This window comes from Trichosurus vulpecula, chromosome 7, assembly GCF_011100635.1.
Source record: "Trichosurus vulpecula isolate mTriVul1 chromosome 7, mTriVul1.pri, whole genome shotgun sequence".
In the NCBI taxonomy this organism is placed as follows: domain Eukaryota; kingdom Metazoa; phylum Chordata; class Mammalia; order Diprotodontia; family Phalangeridae; genus Trichosurus; species Trichosurus vulpecula.
In genome coordinates this window covers 264,262,980-264,283,124 of record NC_050579.1, presented here as the reverse complement: position 1 = coordinate 264,283,124, position 20,145 = coordinate 264,262,980, and the positions used below count along the sequence as shown (strand labels likewise).

The 20,145-nt window shown below is 37.9% G+C and overlaps 1 protein-coding gene across 1 annotated transcript; it reads left to right on the top strand.

The window, feature by feature from the left end:
* Window positions 1-13,842: 13,842 nt before the first annotated feature.
* Window positions 13,843-14,772, top strand: LOC118856954 (putative olfactory receptor 2W6). The gene has a single exon (XM_036767526.1). The coding sequence runs from the start codon at window positions 13,843-13,845 to the stop codon at window positions 14,770-14,772; it is 930 nt and encodes a 309-aa protein (XP_036623421.1).
* The last annotated feature ends 5,373 nt before the right edge of the window (window positions 14,773-20,145 follow it).

Genomic DNA, 20,145 nt, shown 5'->3' with positions numbered 1-20,145 from the left:
TGATACCCAACTGAGTGTGTATGTTATTCCCTCCTCAAGTCAAATCCAATGAGAGCAAGATTCACTCATTCCCCATAACCTGCCCCCTCTTCCCTTGCTACAGAACTGCGTTTTCTTGCCACATTTATGTGAGATAATTTACCCCATTCTATCTCTCCCTTTCTCCCTCTCTCAATATATTCCTCTCTCATCCCTTGATTTGATATTTTTACATATCATCCCTTCATATTCAACACACCCTGGCCCTCGGTCTATATATATAATCCCTTCAGCTACCCTAATACTGAGGTCTCATGAATTATACACATCATCTTTCCATGTAGGAATGTAAAAAAACAGTTCGACTTTAGTAAGTCCTTTATGATTTCTCTTTCTTGTTTACCTTTCCATGCTTCTCTTCATTCTTGTGTTTGAAAGTTAACAATTTTTCTTTGACCTCATCAGGGTCCATCATGATGGAAGCACACATGATGGTAGTCTTGTGCTTTCCTGAAAGTGGCAATCACATTATCATGAGCCTGTCATTCACTCCTTTGGGGAGACATACAAGATAATTGATTAGATTCATTTTGATTGCAAAACCTACACCAGCTTCGTGGTGCTCCCTATCACTGCAGCCAGTTAAGAAAAAAATATGTATCCAGCTCAGCTTTGGTAAGCTGGCCTTCATTTGCCAGCCTTGTTTCACACAGGGTTGCTATTTGGATGCAATACTTGCTGAGTTCTTTCACAAGAAGAGCTGTCCTGGCTTAGAGTGAATGCAACTGTTTCTCTTTGGAACAGCAACCCTGAGAGTCTTCCCCTCCCAGCTTGATTATTTTTCCTTTTTTCTAATTGAAAGGACCATCCCTTGACTCACTTCTTAAAGAGGCCTATTCACTGAATTGGCATTACCTCACTCTAAGTGAGTACATGAAAAGGCCTGGGTCTAAAAGGGTGAGGGTCTCCGATTTCATCCTGGGTCATCTCCAGTCATCCTGATGAATATAAGGTTATTGGCTCCAGATGGCTCCGGAGGAGAAAGTGAGGTAGGTGACCTTGCACAGCCCTCCCTCACTCAAATCAGAGTCAACTTCAAGTCATGTTATCATTTCCTTGATGTCATGGTCCTCTTCGAAAAAGAAGGACAAACACAATTGTACACACATTCCATGTATCAACGGTAAGTGAAATCATCCTCACAAAAGTTTTTGTAGGGTTGTGTGTGTGTGTGTGTGTGTGTGTGTGTGTGTGTGTTTTGACTACAGGATAGATTTCCACCTGCCTTGGTAAGCAGGCCAGGGTTAGGTTAGGTGAAGCAAATAAATTTTAGGGCACCTTTTCTAGCCCCTTCCTCATACCAGGAAGTAAACAATGTGCTTCTTTTAAAAAGGTTGCTCAGACACACAGGGGGCTGCCAAATCCCACTGCAGCTTCAGTCTAGTGAGAAGATGACCCCATGGACTAAGCCACCTGTAATCAGGGTTGTGACTACAGCTCCCAGTATATCCACACCTACTGCTTCATTATTTGCCTGTGACCACAGGACTGTGACAATGGTAAAAGGGTATGGGTGATGTATTTAGACCTGCACATAGATTGGATTTAAGTAACGCAGAGTTGCATGAAATCCTGTCTCTCTCTCTCTCTCTCTCTCTCTCTCTCTCTCTCTCTCTCTCATACACACACAGATTATCATCATCATCATCATCATCATCAGAGTCTAGTGGCAAGACAAAAGTCACAACAACCGACAATGGCTTGAGATGCAATGGATGACCTTGGTGTCTTCAATGTCTCTAATCAAAGTCTCAGACCTTCCATAGACCCTGCTTCAGTTGTCTTCATGGCCATTGGAACAAATCGTTCTTATCTACCGATTCTACCAGGGGAAGTCTTCACATGCTTGGGGTAGACACCCCCCAACTCACCAATGATTTTGAGACTCCTTTGTTACCCTCCACCTGGATAAGTCCATCTGCCAAAACAGTTTTCTAGGCTGCGGCCACTGAACATGCAACAGCTTCTTGGATCCACAGATGAGAGTTGAGTGAATCAGGTGGACATCAAAAACAGAAATTAGCCCTAAAAGGGGCTCAGCAGCCCTCACACAAGAGTTACTAGTCTGTCCTTGTTTCAACAATCCAGCTAGCAGCTGTTGTGGGGGTGAAAGACCAACATAAACCCAACAACAAGCATGCTACCAGCACGCTGCAAAAGCACAGGTTCTTTTGATCTGCTTAGCTAAGGAAAGCAAGGTTAAGGGGCTGACACGCTTATTTTAATTCAGCATACAAGTATCATTCACTTAGTTCAGGGGGAAAAACCAGCACGCTGAACTTCAGAGCAAAGTACAAACAAAGTACAAACATCAACAGACAGACCTTGTCTGATTCAAATCCCAATACATAGTTACCAGAGTTTAACAAAGTCCCAATATCTGGGTTTACCAGCTGGAGGGCTTCTTAGCTACAGCTGCCCAGGAGTCTCCAAATGCCACGAAGAGTGAGAGCCCTAAACAAATTACAAACATCAACAGACAGACCAAATACAGATTCATAGTTACCAACACCTAGGTTCAGCCTGGGAACTCATAATGTGGGCTGGCCCAGAGTGGGTAAGAGCTCCAAAGAAGAGAAAGCCAACCCCTGGTTTTATATCTTTTTTCAGCATCAGGCGTGAGTCACACATGCGACCCACCCACGTGACCTAAAATCATCACAAAGAGGTGACTTAAACCCACCTGGTCTAAGAGCCTCTGATGTCCCAAACCTATCACTCAAACTCATGTATAAACTAGGCCCTCTCCTGAATTAGCCCCACCTTGGGCCCCACCTTAGTTACCAATCCACACCTACATAGGTTTTACACCTAACAGGGTTTTGGGCCTGGGGCTTAGCACCTAGTAAGGCTCAATGAAATGCACTGAATTACTCAAAGGAAACAAAAGCCAAGTACTAAGAGCCCATTTTGCTTACCAACATAGCCCTGAAAACCCATTGACCCCAATAGGAATACCAATATATTGTTGGTGGAACTGGCTTGGGCCAATTCAGCCCAAGCATCCTAGAAAGCTCTTTGGAATTATGCTTTTCAAAAAAAAGTGACCAAAATATCCAAACTCTTCGACCCAGAGTTTCCACTGCTAGAGGGCTGAAGAAAGAAAGATCCAATACACCAAAAATACTGATAACAGCATTTTTTATGGTAGCAAAGAATCAGAAATAAAATAAATGCCCATTAATCAGGAAAAGACTGAACAAATTATGATGCTTAAATGTTAGGGAATAATATTGCCTCTAAAAAACAATGAATTAGAAGAGTCATGGGAAAATGTATATGAATGATTGCAAAATGGAAGAAGTAGAATGGGGGAAACTGTATGAGTACAATAATGTAAAGGAACAGAACAATAACTTAAAAATCTAAATTAATCACTATGATCATAATGACTAAGCTTGAGCTTTGAAGACTTGGGTTCTAAAAACCAGTTTCTCAAACACAAACTTTTAACTACTCCACTTGGCCCCTTTTGGGCCAGGCTTTTTAGCATGATAGTAACTAAATGTATGGTTAGACAGCAGTAGCTCTGAAAGGTTCTGGGAGTTTGGGGGAACTGTAAGTTCAGTATAAGCCATCAGTGGCAGCCAAAAAAAGATAATGTGACCTTGAACTACAGCAAGAAGTACATAACTTTCGGAAATAAAGAGCTCATAGTCCCATTATCCCCAACCTTTGTTGGACCTCTTCAGATGAGACTGTGTTTGGTTCTGGGCATCATAGTTTTACAACTACACAAATAAGCTAGAGAGTATCCAGAAGAGGGCATCTAGGACAGTGAAGGGCCTTGAGTCTATGTCAGAGGTACTTTGGTTAATGAAAAGGCATGTTTAGCTTGGAGAGAAGACTCAACAAAGACATGCTCAGTGTTTTCAAAAATTGGAAGGGCTGTCATATGGAAGACAGCTTATACTTGTTCCATTTGCCCCAAGGGGGTCTAAGGGGCGGGGGGTAAAACTTTCAAGGACACAGATTTATGCCCAATGTCACAAAAAAAATGGAATGTGATGCCAAGAGTGGTTGCTTCTTACTGCTTGAAAATCTTCAAACAGAGGCTAGATAACCACTTGCCAGGTTTGTCATACTGGGGGATCCTTTTCTGATTGGGTTGGACTTGATGGGTGCTGAGATCCCTGGAAACTCAAATTCTGTGATTCTATGATTAATGTTAGTGAAAAACTTTTAAATACAATCCTAACAAAAATACTACAGCAATATACCCAAATATATATTCTCTACAATAATGGTGGATATCTAATAGAAATGCTAGAATGATTCAACATTAGAAAAATAATTACAATAACTGATCATATTAAAAATTAAAAACCAAAAGCTATTTGTTGTATCAACAGATGTGTGAAAATTCTTCAAAAATCATAAAGCTAATTTATGTTGGATGAAAAAATTATGAAATGGCATAGAATGGTGATTTTTACATAAAATTTTTAAAATATATTTACAGTGAAACATGCTGTGGCATTATTTATAGTGGAGAAAGACATTTTTAAGTAAATACAGGAGTCAAACAAATATATCCTTTTCTTGTTATTTGACACAGTTCTAGAGATTAGAGCAATAGCAACAAGACAGGAGAGAGAAATTAAAGACAAACATTTGCAAAGAGAGACAAAACTATTCCTGTTTGTGAGTGGCACAATAATTTACTTAGAGAGCCCCAGATAATTAATACAAAATCCAAACAGAATGGTTAAAAGCTAGCTGATCTTTTTATTTCAAAGTCCTTTACTTATGTAGCATGTGTTCTGGAACTATTATTCCATCTTCTACTTGCACTAAGTCAGGTGACCAAAACATGGCTTCTATATCTCCCCTAAGGATGCTAGGAGCACCCCCAAAGGTGTTGGGGCTGGTTTTTTCAGTTCTATAGTTTTGAACCCTCCCCTGGTGTGCTTCCGTCATAGTCATGATATATTAATAGTTAGCCGGACAATTAGCTTTCAGGAAAGGAAATTTGCTTAAGGTGCTCTAATAAGAACAGCTGGTATAAACACCACCCCCCAAACATATGTGACAACTACCACAAGCACATGTAGAGTCTAAAACAGTGGTGTGAAACTTAGAAATCCCAGGATCATAGAGCTAGTCCATGTTTAAGATAGGGTTACCATTCAGTGCTTACAAACTCCAAGCCCAGCTCTTTATCTACTATACCATGTGATCTCTTAATTAAAAGATATAGTAAAGACATGTACTCTTCATTCGTTGGTTGGATTTGCTGAACTGTTTTTTTTTTAGCTTTCTTTTTTAAATCTTTTTAAAAGGATTAACTTACTGGGTAATAGAGGAATATATTCAGAAATTAATTATTGGGAAAAAAGATAAGACCAGTACAAATTAAAAGAAGACAAACAGAGGTGACTGGGAAGATAAAAAATAAACACACAAATGGAATTAATAGATAGGCCCTAATTTCAGTTATCAAAAAATTTCATACTTCTCAAAAGCAGTAAGTTCCATCCTGTTCTTCCCATTTTGTTGGCACCCAACTCAGTGTCCTTCTATGGTGTCATCCAAGATATACATACTGATGAACAACCTCTGTAGGTTGTCTCTCCAACTCCACACAGTAGTCTATGCAACATTCATTCTATATACACTTGGGTTTTCCTAAGTGGAGAGTTCAGGTGAAGTATCTTGAATAGTTACAGATCTCATGCAGGAGGTTCCCCAAAGCTTGATAAAATCAGTAAATTTTTAAGTACAAACAGGAGTATATGGAGCATGTCACCATTTATAGGAACTTTCTCTTTGACTTGGGTTTTGTACCTGGACTAGATCAAGTGTACATAGATGAGGTTCATGCTTGAGATATGAAGTAGGAATGGAAAGTCCAGTATTAGGGTGAATGGGGAAGAGAGAATAGGAAGTCAGGGTAAGAGAGAAAGAAAAAGGATACAATGACTACAATGTGGAAATAAGAAAATCATTTTATTTGTTTCTGAATCTCCTTTTCCTTCTGTCTATATTATGTTTTCCTATGATTCTGCTTTCTCAAATTATAAATTTTTATCCAAAATCTTTAACTAGTTGCTATATATACATATGTAATACAAAATTTAAATATATATTTAAGCTCTTTGTTTAATGAAAGATTGCCTTGAAAATGATTATACCAAGAAATTAAAATAGCAGGAATGTTTCTAAGGCTCAGATAGTTCTGTGAAAAGGGAGACATCAGCTATCTCTTCAGAGACGTTAGGGTCGTATTTCTTCATTTTCCCCTAGGACTCCTTGGTTTTCCATGCTAATTGATCACCAAGGGAACTTTAACCCAGAGGGATTCTTCAGAGTAAACCTGCAGGAGGCTGCTGATGGAATTGACACTCATAGAAAAGCAGTTCCTATGCCCTTGGACATCCATAAAAGCTATCCTTCCCCATGGGTGTAAGCCTTTTAAAGCAGAGCATGGAATTCCTAGTCACTGGTTAGGATCAAAGATCTCATTGTCTCTGGACTCCCCCTCAGAGGTAACTTTCAGTATGGATTGAAAATCTGATAATGTATTAAGGCTAGAAAACAAGCTGAAAATAAATGAGGAAGTACATCAGAAAGGAAAAGCTTGTTCTTTCTTGTGTAAGAGGAAGGAATAATTTTGAAGAAGTGATTTTTGTTCAGTAGTTTTCATTTCTAAGGACAGAATAAGGCAAAATGGGCTGGATCAAAAACTGTATTTTTTTTTAATTCAGACCTATGATTGTATTAGTGTAGGGAGCTTCCAGCAAGGAAGCTCTCTGCTCAAGCAAGTCCGCTTTGCAAGTTAGAGGGTGAAAAACCTGTTGTCGGTGGTCACAAAGTGCACTGATCAGAAGTGAGACTTAAACTCAGGATAAACTACTTCTGAGGCCAGTGCTCCATCCATTGCACCACACTGCCTCTCAAGAAGAGAATCATAAAACATGAGAAGCAGAGTCTGTCAAAGAATATGGCTGTGATCAGTGTCAAGTTGGTTTCTCTTCCTTCACCTTTCTTACTTTCAACATAGACTCAAAGAGAACATTCTAAAATAGGACAGATGCTCTTGTGTTGGGAGGGTTAGGCTGTGGTTAGGTAGACCTAGATTTGAACTAGGGGAACTGTCCTCTCCTCACCTCCCTAGAAGCTCTGATCTCTCTTCCTCTACCATAATAGTATCATAAAATTTGGACAAATCCGGAGGAAGTCCTAAGGAATATCTCAAGTGCTGGGACACAAACACTTGCACTTCAAAGGTGTGTTTGAAGGTGAGTTTTATTTCTTCGTTTTCAACTAATCTCTCAGAGACATGTTATCAATGTAAAAAGGGACTGAGTGCAGTTCCACATAGGTCTTGGCAAAAAAAAAAAAGGTTCCTTAAATTTTTGTGCCAATAGGAACTATTTCAAGTGTTAAAAACACATTTCAATGAAGCTCTTATTTAATCTGTGTAAAGATTTCCTATGACCCTTCTATCCTTGCTAGATAGATTTGCTCATTTCTCCTTCTGACCAACTTTCTGGTGCTGTGCCTCCCTAACTCTAGCTAGGCTAGTCCTCTAATAATGGATAAACAGTCTCTCACCCAGCCTATTCTTGAAAACATCCTAGTTTGATAGAACCCATCAGATCAAGTGCTTCACTGGCATAACCTTCAAGAAACCAGGCCACTTCCATGCAGTGATAAAGGCATTAAAGCAGGATTTTACTGAAGGACAAAAAGAACATGCTCTTCATTTTGAAATATGATTCTAAAGATAAGGGTTTTATTCCTACCCCAGAGGTACAATCATTGCCTTCCCTGCTTCCAGAAAGCATGGTCACTGGTGTTGAAATATTTGCATTTTCTTATCAAATCCCCCTGATGTTTGTGAGATTGTATTCAGAATATGGCTTACTCATAGCCAGTAAAGAGAGTCATGGAAGGCTACATTGCTTTGATAGACCTGAGATTTCATCAATAAGGATACCCCCTCCAACAGTGCAGGTTCCTACTCATCCATGCCTTCTCATCCTATAAAGTTGTCATCCTTGTCCTTCCTCTAGATCACATTGATACCAACCTAGACTGCACCATACAAAGATCATATCCAACATTTTAGTCAGCTAATTGAAACACACCCTTAACTTTGACCTCATGTTCACAAAGCTCATTAGCCCAAGTGGTGATAAATTTATTAGTTACTAGGTAGTTGCTGATCATCTAGTACACTCTTCATCTCTGCTTTCCCTGCTCCATTCTCCTCTCCTATGTGGCTCTGAAAACCACTTATTTATCTTCCTTTGTGAAATATTTCTCTCTATTTCAGTTCATTTTATTCTTTGTTTCAGGGGTAAGAGATTGTCTTAGTAAGGTAGAGATAGATTCAGAAATGAAAATGATGTAAAAACAAAAGATGTAAATTTAAAAATTCCTTCAAGCCATAGGCCCAAAGTTGAAAGATGAAACAGATGAGTTGGCTCCAGTCTTAGTATTAAGTACTTATAGACCCAGAAGATCATAAATCATACATTTTGAGCCAGAAGAAAGCCTAGAAGTTATTGATTCAAATCTCTCATTTACAGACCAAGAGTCTGAGGCCTAGGGAGGTTCATGATTTTCCCAGAGTTACACAACTGGGGGAAAAATGGCACAACAATTCAATCTCATAAAAGAGGGATCCAAGCCAAGATTTTCTTCACTCCAAGTCCAATATTCGAACTTGATCTTTGGGTTTTCCCTTCTCTCTCCCTGATGTCAGTCTGCCACCTCACCTTTGTTCATACCATATCTACAGTACTGTAGCAATTTAAACAGAACCATATTGTGTGGATTAACAATACTAGGATGCTTTCTTTATCATTTCCTCCTCATGATCCTACAGTAAACATACACACAAGAGCACTTGCGCGCGCGCGCACACACACACACACACACAGCCTAGTTTCAAGATAATTGCATTATACCACTCCAAACCCATTGTAATAATACCACCTTCACGTCTCAATTTTCTCCCCCTTTGTCTGCTTTTACTTCCATGTTCTCGGTGGTTTTTGTTCCTGAAACAACCTGTAATTCCTATGCTTTTTACCCACCTATCCCAACCATCCTTTAAACTTTACCTAAAAACTGATCTACGTTAAGAATCCTAATTTTAGTTAGGTCTATTTGAATGAAAAAGTTCTCCCAAGAGTGAGACTGCCCCAGGAAACAGTTGAACAGTCAGAAAGATAGTGGGCTATTTGGGAGTGGACTATTATATTTAATGAGTATCAACAGAGCAGCCACCGGTTTTAGAATATCCTACTGCCTATATTTTTAAAAATCAACATAGTTTTGTTCTACAGAAGCTTACCATCCAATAACAAACAAAATAAAGCAAATCAAACCCCATATAATTCTTTTCAAATCAAAAGCGTATTGAGATAATTGTGCTGAGAAGAAATCTTAATTGAATTCAAGATCATGTGAATCCAGTTCAATTCAAGAAGTATTTATGAAAAGCCTGCTTTCTGCCAAGTACTGGGCCAGGTGCTGGGGATAAAAAGACCAAAAAAAGCCCCTCCTATCAAAAAGTAGTATAATATGTTCACAGAGAAGTAAGGTTATTTGAGGAAAGAGAGAATACTAACTAGAGATACATGAGGTAGCATCTAAACTTAAAAAAGCTAGAAATTCTTTTTTTAAAGTTATTTACTATTTTATTTTTCCCCAATTACATGTTAAAACAATTATCAACATTCATTCCTAAAATAGAATTCCAAATTCTCTCCCTCCCTCCCTGAATCCCTTATTGGGAAGGCAAGCATTTTATATGGGTTTTAACTCTTTTTACCTTTTCCTAAATGGTTTTGCTTTTTAGAATCATATCATACTCAGGTCTATCCCAATCTAATAACAATCTTAGATATGTGTTTTACATTTCCTCATATAAAAAGCAAACAGTCTGTTCTTATTGAGTCCCTTGTAATTAGTCTTTGATATGTACTTTATATTTCTTTTGGATCTTACGTGTCAAATATTCCATTAAGTTCAGGTAGTGTGTGTGTGTGTGTGTGTGTGTGTGTGTGTATGTGTGTATGTGTTTTTAAATAAAATCATGAAAGTCTGGCAATTCATTGAATATCCATTTTTTTTTTCATTAAGGATTATGCGTAACTTTGCTGGGTATATTTTCAGTCACAGTCCCAGTTCTTTTGTTCTTTGACATATAGTATTCCAAGACCTGCAGTCTTTTAGCATCATCACTGCTAGGTCTTGTGTGATTCTAATTGTGGCACCTCCATATTTAAATTGTTTTTTTCTTGTTTCTCACAATATTTTCTCCTTGAGCTGGGGGTTTCAGAATTTCACTATAGATTCCTATACATTTTCCTGGTAGGATCTCTTTCAGGCAGTAATCAGTGAATTTTTTATCTATTTCTACTTTCCCTGTTCTAACACTTCAGGACAATTTTCTTTAATTATTTCTTACATTTATTATATCAAGATTCTTTTTTGATCATAGCTTTCAGATACTCTAATTATTCTTATGTGTTCTCTTCTTGATGTCTTCTCCACATCAGTTGTTTTTCTTATGAGATGTTTCACGTTCTCTTCTATTTTGTCATTCTTTATATTTTGTTTTATTATTTCTTGGTCTCCTATAACTTTGCTGGCTTCTCTTTGCCCAATTTCAATATTCAAGGAGTCATTTTCTTCCTTAAGATTCTGGATTTCCTTTTCTAATTGGTTGGCTTTCTTTTCATAATATTCTTGTTCCTCTTGGATTGTTCTTATTTTTTTTTAATTATTCCTCAATCTCTCTCATTTGATTTTTATAATTGTTTTAAGTTCTTCTATGAATTCTTTTGGAGAAGGTTTTTGACATTACTCTTTGAAGTAAGAGAGCCTTTTTTTTACTTTAGTATCCTCTCTAAAGATAAACCCTGGTCTTTTCTATTCCCATAGTAACTTTCTCTTTTGTCTGCTATTTTTTTAAAAATTTATAGCAACTTCTAATCACCTCCAGTCCTGGGGGATGATGCCTCTGGCCACAGGTCCTGCTTCAGGTCTCCCCACTGGCCTGGAACCAAAACCAAGAACTCTACCTTTCTGGAGGTGTCCACAGCCAGCAGCATCCCATCCCATTGCTTCTGCACTCATCAAGGCATGTGCTGGTTCTTTCTCACCCAGGGCCATGTCTCAGCACCACACCAATGCCTAGCATGATTCCCCCAACTCAGACATCCAACTCCCAACACTATCCAGAAATAAAAGCTCCTGTGGCTGGGGCTGAGTCTACCTCCCAACCCACCTAGCCGTAGGGTTTACACTGCTTCCTGTTTCAGTAGAACTACACTACAGGACCAAACCTAGGTCCTGGGATTTTTCTTCAGATCTTCTCCAATTGTCCCAGGAGGATCACTGTTCTGCCCCAACTTTTCTTTATTTTTACCCATCTACATGCACCCTGAAGCATTATTTTATCTTGTTAGGTGTGGGGGCAACCTGCTCTTCCCAGGATTCTCTCCTCAATAATTTCTTGAAAGATGATATCTAGATTCATTTTTTGGTCATGGCTTTCAGGAAGTCCAATATTTTAAACATTATCTTTTCTATATCTGTTTTCCAGGTTAGTTGTGTTTTCTAATAAGATATTTCACATTGTCTTCTAGTCCATTTGCTCAATTCTAATTTTTAAGGAATTATTTCCTTCAGGAAGGTTTTATACCTCTTTCTCCATTTGGCCAATTCTATTTTTTTTAATTAGTTCTTTTTTTCAATGAATTTTTGTGCCTTTTTTCCATTTGGCCAATACTACTGTTTAAGGAGTTTTCTTCAGTGAATTATTGTATATTTGTTTTCCATTTGGCTAATTCTGCTTTTTAAAACATTCTTCTGCTCATTGGATTTTTGTAGCTCTTTTGCTATTTCTCCTAGTCTGGTTTTTGAGGTGTTATTTTATTTAAGGTACTTTTTTGTGCCTCCTTTACCAAGCTATTCACTCTTTTTTGATGATTTTCTTGCATCACTCTCATTTCTCTTCCCAATTTTTCCTCTACCTCTCTTACTTGATTTTTGAAATCCTTTTTGAGCTCTTCCATGGCCTGAGACATTCATATTTTTCTTGGAGGCTTTGGATGTAGGAATTTTGACTTTGCTGTCTTCTTCTGAGAGCATATTTTGATCTTCCTTGTCACCGTAGTAACTTTCTATGGTTAGATTGTTTTGTTGTTGTTTGTTCATTTTCCAGCCTACTTCTTGACTTTTAACTCTTTGCTAAAGTGGGTAGAGGATACACTGTCCCAAGCTCCAGGGGTTTTATGAAACTCTTTTCAGAAACATTTCTAAGGGACCTATACTTTTTAGTTTTTTCAAGGTGATATGATCTAGGAAGAGGTGTGTTTTCTACTCTCTTATAGTGTGCACTGGTCTATAAGTGACCACAAGCACTCTTTTCTACCCTAGAACTGTTACCAGAATTTCTGCTCCCCTGTGGCCACTAGTTCTGATATGCTAGTACTCCTCCTTGCCCTGTGACTGCAACCTAGGACTGTGACCTGGATCTGGGTATGTGCAAAGCAACAGAGTCTTACTCCCAGTGCCAGCAAAAAGAACCCTAAAATCTCCTTCTGACCAATTATTTGACCCCCTTACTATTTCTGGACTGAGAATTCCAGAAGCAGGCACTGCAGCTGCTGATTCATTCACTCCCAAGCCCTGCTCCTGGTTTGCTAGGGCTTGGTCTGCATTGGACTAATTCCCCTCTAACTCCAGTGCCACAGACCTTTCCTGCCAAACTTCTAAGTTGTCTTGGGTTAGAAAATTGTTTCACTCTGTCCTTTTGTGGTTTCTGCCACTCTAGGTTTTGTTTGGGGTTATTATTTAAAGGTCTTGCAGCAGTTGGAAGGAGAGTTCAGGTGAGTTCCTGCCTTCTCTCTGCTATCTTGGCTCCACCCCCCAAGAAGCTAGGAATTCTAGGGGAGAGAGTGAATGTGATCCAGACATAGCAGACATCCTGTGCAAAGGCATTGAGATAGGACATAGAATGTTGACTTGGGAAACAGTCAATTTGGCTGAAAGACAGAAAGCATGAAAAGAATGACATTGAAATAAATTTGAAGAAGGACATGGAAGATTCATAGGTTCATCCTCCACTCGGGCATCAAATTGATCTTCCTAAAGGACAGGTTTGACCATGTCACCCTTCTACTCTATAAATGCCAGTGGTCTCCTATTGTCACAATCAAATATACATTTTTTTCACATGTAAAGCTCTTCATGACCTGGTTCCTTCTTATTTTCCACTCATTTTACTCTCCTTCCATCCCACTCTCACGCTCTGTAATGCTGTGCCACTCTCCTCTTCATTTCTTGCATAAGACGCACCATCTCCCAACTCCAGACATTTTCACTGGCCATCCTCCATGCCTAGAATTTTCTTGCTCCTCAAATCCATTTTTTGGTTTTCCTGCCTTCCTTTAAACACCAACTAAAGTCCCACTAAGAAGCCTTTCCCTGTAACACTTAATTCTAATGTTTCATGTGTTAATATCTCCAATTTACCTTATTTATAATTTGTTCATTGTTATTTAAATGTTGTGTCTCCCACTAGACTGTGAGCTCCTTGAGAGCAGTGACTATTTTTTTGTTACTTTTTTTCTATCCCTTGTGCTTATTACAGAGACTAGTAGGCACTTAAAAATACTTGCTGATGGCTTGATTTCCATTCCTAGGTTTGATAAAAGTCACTGTCTGATTTCTTTTCTGACTATTGCCTCATTTTCATTAGAACATTAATTCACCTTACTCCTATCTCACCCTTCAGATAATCTTGAATCTTCACAAGGAACTTAGTGCAAAAAGTGAATGGAAACAGCCAACGACAGCTCAGGGGATTTCATCTTAGTGGGTTTCTCTGAACGACCTGAATTGGAACTGGTTCTCTCCCTCTTTGTCTCCTTGTTCTATACTATAACTCTGGGGGGTAATACTGCCATCATTCTGCTCTCTCTCCTGGACTCCAGGCTCCACACTCCCATGTACTTCTTCCTCAGAAACCTTTCCTTTCTAGACCTTTGCTTCACCACTAGCATTGTCCCCCAGATGCTGGTGAACATCTGGGGAGGGAGCAAAAAGATCAGCTACTCTGGATGTATGGTCCAGTACTGGGTGGCCTTGGCTCTTGGATCCACAGAGTGTGTCCTCCTTGCTGTGATGGCTGTTGATCGTTATGTTGCTGTCTGTTGGCCCCTACGCTATGCTATGATTATGCATCCACGCCTCTGCCACCTCCTAGGGGCTGCTTCCTGGACTGGTGGCTTTGCCAACTCCCTTCTACAGTCATCATTGGCCATGGTGTTGCCTCGATGTGGCAACCACAGAGTGGACCATTTCTTTTGTGAGCTGCTAGTCATTGTCAAACTTTCTTGTGTGGACACTGGCCCAACAGAGTCTAAGATGTTCATTGCCCGTCTTATCATCCTTGGCATGCCTGTCTCTATCATCTTAACTTCATATGGGTGCATTGCTTGGGCAGTGGTGAAGATCCGTTCAGCTGAGGGAAGGAAGAAGGCCTTTGGTACTTGTGCATCACATCTGCTAGTCGTGTCACTTTTCTATGGGACCATTATGTTTGTGTATCTACAGCCCAAAAACAGTTACTCCCAGGACCAAGGCAAAGCCCTTGCAGTGCTCTATACAATTCTAGCTCCCACACTTAACCCTCTGATCTACACCCTGAGGAATAAGGATGTGAAGAAAGCAGTAAGAAAAGTCATGGGGAAAGAGCAGGCATAGAGATACACAGGGTCTATAAGAAAGGTGGAATTGCCCATGGATAAAGGTCCACAGGGTCACAAAGAATCAACAAATAGCCTAAGAAAAAAAATATTAAAGGCTAAAAAGTGTGTAAAACAGCCAGTCTGATATGGCTGAAAGAAAAAGCAATGAATCCCAATAGATCTCAAAGAAATTCTTTTCCACAGACTATTCAGTGCCCAAGAGTAATAAGTATATATCCAAAGGAAAATACAATTTCCTGCAAGGTATATGGTCAACTTATTCCCATCCTCTTTTCCATAATCATCATTGTTTTCTGACAGCCAGATCAGAAGGTGGCATGGTATAAGCTGTCTAAGAGAAATGTTCCTCATGTTTGTGCATAACAAGGGAATTTGAATTCCCTTATAAAACTGTGGCAAACAAGGCCTCCTCCTATCCTTAGTTTTGAAGGATTTAGAATGAGAGGAACTGGGTCCATGGTCTGGTTCTGTTATTTACTACCTGCACACGTTAATAAAGATAGGATCATACTTTGTAGGGAGGAAGGATTTGGATTCAAATTTCACCTAGGATACTTACTGACTGTGACACTTGACAAAACACTTAACCTTATTAATCCTCAGTTTCCTAATCTGTGAAGGAGAAGACCTGCTGGTCATACTTGCCTCAGAGGGTTGCAAGTTATTATGAGAAAATCAAAGGGGATAATGCATGTTAAAACAGTGAGTAATCCTGCTGAAAGGGCTATATTAAAATGGTCACCTAGAAAAATGTTGTTACCTACATTCTCCTAGGTTTCTTCATCTGTTTAATACAATAATCACAACAAATTAACTCTAATGTCTCCACTAGCTTTAAATTCTAAGATATTTTCTGTGTCCTATGAGGGAGTACTAAAGTTAAGAGAATCTTGGCTATACCCAAGGCCAGAAAAGTGTGTTCATTAATATTGCAAGCTAAGAGAATATCTAACCAGAGGACAAATACAACATTCTAATTTTTACCATTACAAATAAAAGGAATATCTAGCCACAAGGAAAATATTGTACTCTACTATCAGTCATGGGCTTGTCTGATTTAGAGCTGAAGAGAACATTGAAACCAATGAGTGAAACACTTTCATTTTACAAATGAGGAAATGGAGGAACAGGTAAGGGAGAATAAGCAGCAAAGCTGGGAATCAGAACAATGTGCTCTGACTCCAAATCCAGGCCTTTTTTTCACTACACTACTCACTATTGTATGATCTTGGTTGAAGTACCAACAATGGCAATGAATCCAAGGAGATCCAGGGAAAACGTAGTTAGGACTCAAGTGTTTGTTGATGAAACTAGTATTTTGTGGCCAAGACAAGATGAACACATCATAGAAGAAAAACAAAAGAGAAGTCTCAAGAGCAAAGGAAGTCCACATAAAAACCACAGGGACACTAACGTTATCAAGGAATTTAGTAGTCATGACTGAGACAAATTTTGTGCTCTCAGGTCTTTGTAGTTTATTAATCTCTTTCTTTCAGTTATGTAGCAGCCACAATCTTTCAATATTTAAAGCGTTAACACAACATGAAGGACCTGTTTTAGATCCAACAGAACTAAATTCAGAGAACTGGCTTCTTCAGTCTTTCATTCTTCAACTGATTGGTCTGGAAATACCCACAGGAGATGGCTCTGGGATTTTTCATGTTGCAATATTGAGCCCTGTGTGGAGATTTTTCATTGTTAAATTATTGGAAGAAAAACTGATGAATAAAACCAACATCTATGTGACCGGCCATGTTCTTGCTATCACTGGACTGATACTACAACAGAAGAGATCTGTGTCAGATATAAATAGTTCTTGAAGGGACAGGAACGAAGGGCATTTCAATTGGGAAGAGAAGGAACTATTGAGAGATACAGTAATAATAATCACTGAATTTTGTAATTTAAGGATTGTGCAAAACTTTATATAAATTTTCTCATTTGACCTTCACAACACTAGCAGTTTGTAAAAGTCACATTAAGGAAAATTTTGGCTTGAAGTGAGGAAAATCTTCCAAACACTTTTAGCTATTTATAGGTTAAATTAACTAACAAGAGGCAGTTGATTCTCCTTCAGTGAGTCATGAAACAAAGGCTCTAGCCTCATAGTTATCTATGACCATTTGTTATTTGTGTTGTGCAGGGAATTCTTATTTAAATATGTTTGGAGTAGATGACCTTTGATGGCATCATATCTCTGAGATACCATGATTTCATATTGAAAAAGTAACAATAAACATGACACAAAATCATTATGTCTTGTAGGGATTCATAATGGCAAAGAAAGAGAATACTGGACTATGTCCTAGATTTTAAGAAAATAGATTCAAAAGTTCAGAGAGAGATGGACATGATTCCTGTGATTAGAGAGGGAATGTGTCTTATAAAGATGAGAGATTCTAAAAAAAGAAATTTGGGCAATCAAATAAAAATAATTCACATTTGTATGCCCAGTTACAAGTGAATGAAACTTGAACTACAACTAAAATTGGAACCCAGTTTTTTAGTCTGCAAGTCTAATTAATATTAAAATAATCTTAATAAAGGAAGGACAGAAACCTGAAGAAATCATTGTAGAGACACAGAAAACTCTAATACACTCAAGCTTTATAAAATCGGTACATAGAAGGCCCAAGGTGAGAGACAGATAAACAAGAACAAATACTTACAGAAGCAAAAAGTAGTCAAGTTAGTGGTTTCAAGATTAAAAGTCAGAGTGTAATAAGGCTGATTAAAAAAAGAAAGAAAAGTCATAAGACACCAAAAGGATACTTTTAGCTATTTACAAAACAATAGAAAAAGGTCAGAATAATCCTACTGCTTAGGATGGTATACTGTTAATGGGTGACAAAGAGAAAGCAGTACTACTTAACTTTTGATTCACTTGGGCAAGGATTTTTTACCTAGGACACATGAGTTTGTTCTTCTTTAATATTTTAATAATTATTTTATAATTAATTAAATATTTATCTACTTACAATTATAATAATTGTAATTAAAATAATATTTTAAATTTTAAGATGATTTGTTTCCTTTGTAAGCCAATGGATTATGTTTTGTGGATTTAAAAATATTATTTTGGGAAGGTCTTCAGAGGCTTTACCCAAACTGCCCAAGCAGTTTACAACCCAGAAAAGGTTGTAAGAACACCTGGCTTAGAGAACTAGACTTGGAGTCAAGAAAATCCGGGTTCCAATCCTACCTGCTTACTACATGTATGATCCTGAGTATATCACTTCACTCCTCTCAGTAATCAGTTAACTTAACTGTAAACTAGATGTAATAACAGCACTTACTTTCAGGGTTGTGAGAATCAAATGATATAACATATACAAAGGACTTTTCACATCTCAAAGAACTATATAAATGGAAATTGTTAATATTATTATCTTGTCTATCAGTAAAAATGATTTTTAAATGGAAAGGTTGAAACAAATAGTTTAAAGGATGAACCCAAGATAGGCAAGGAGATTGCATGCCTGAACAGAATTATTTTATATGTGTTCAAGTTTTCAGGTTCAAATGACCATATTCCAATGCATAGATCCAATATTCAGATGAGATTTCAGAGCAATTATCAATAATCTTTCTGAAGTCTTGAGAAAAAGAGAGAGAAGCAATAAAAGCCTGAAAATAGACAAATATCCTGATTTTCAAAGGGGAGTAAGGATAAATTCCAGAAATGATATGCCAATATTCCAAAGGAGCTTGAATCTCATAAGTGTATGCATTCTCTACTGTTGCATGCATTGTAACCCAGCTATGCCTACCCAATCCATAAACTATTGTCCATGTCCTCTCAAAATGCATCACAAGGGACACTCTCAAAATGACACAGAGCCTCTCAAAGCTCTTGAGATCACAAGGATATGAAGTCCAGAAATTGTTGTTATAGATTGAAAAATTTTGGTATCATTCTCTCAAAAAAATTTAGAACCAATTTTTAAATGGATGGTTTATGAGAATTTAGAAGAGACTGTGGGATATTCATTAAAACACTATATACCAAAAATAGTCATTTTTATTTTTATGAGATTACAAGATTGCGAAAATTAGAAGAAATATATAATTTGTGCTGATTCCAGCAAAATATTCTAGTAAAATATAATCTTGATATTCTTGTGCATGAGGTAGTGGAATATTGGCTTGATGTGTTATATACTACATTAAATAGTAGCAGCATACAAATGGGGCATCAAAAAGTAAAACTAAATAGAGTGATATGTAATTGAACGATAAGCATATTGATTGATAGATCAAGTTGGAGGGAGTTCTCAAATGAAGGGCCTCAAAGCTTCATTTTTGATCTTCATCCAACATTTTCATTAATAATGAGAATCACAACATTATGTTTTATTACTCAAGTCAGTCATATTCACTTTCTCATTTCTCTCAAGGCACTGCTCCCAGCCTTCCTCGACTTTCTTATTCACCATACTTCTTCTCACCTTTTTATTTTTCTTTTTATGTGTTGTCTTCTCCCAATAGAACGTAAGCTTCTTGAGGGTAGGAACTGTCTTTCTTTTTGTTTGTATTTGTATTCCCAGGACTTCACAATGTTGTTGTTGCTGTTGTGGTTCAGTCCTGTCAGATTCTTCATGACCCCATGGACCATAGCTGTCCATAGGAATTTTTTTTGGCAAAGAAACTGGAGTGGGTTGCCATTTTCTTCTCCAGTGGATCCTTTTTCCAGGCAAAAAGAGGTCAAATGACTTTCCCAGGGTCACACAGCTAAGAAGTGTCTGAAGCTAGACTTGAATTCAACTCTTCCTTATTCCAGGCCAGTGCTGTATCCACTAGACCACCTAGCTGCACCCTGCACATGGTAAGCACTTCATAAAAATTTATTTACTTGACTTTTGACATGTTTCTAAAAAGCCTAGATGAACTAGAGCTGGAATGGGTTAGTTATTATAATAGATGACAATTAAAATTTAACAAATTCTTAAAGCACTAGACTAAACAAAAATCAACAGTGAAGAATGGAAAGTTTTGCATTTAGGTTGAAAATAAGGGATGGGATTGTCCTACTTTGCTTCATATGAAAAAGGCCTAGAGATTTCAGCTAATCAAAAACTTAATCTGTTGCAACTAGCAAAATAGCCATAATTTTAGGTCAGATTAATAATAGCTCAAATTTATGTAGAATTGTACAACTTATGAAATGCCTTCATCTCAGTAGTTCTGTGAAGTTATTTATTCCCTTTTTATAGATAATGAAACTGAGTCTCAGAAAAGTTAAATGACTTGTCCAAGGTCCACCATGTGGCAGGAGCTACACAGAAATCAGTTCTTCTGACTCCAAGTCCAATAATCTTTTCATGACGTTATGTTGCTCCTAAAAGATGTATAGCATCAAAGTTACACA

What these genes read in the sequence shown, in the direction of transcription:
- LOC118856954 (XM_036767526.1), top strand. Translation starts at nt 13,843, where the DNA reads ATGGAAACAGCCAACGACAGCTCAGGGGATTTCATCTTAGTGGGTTTC.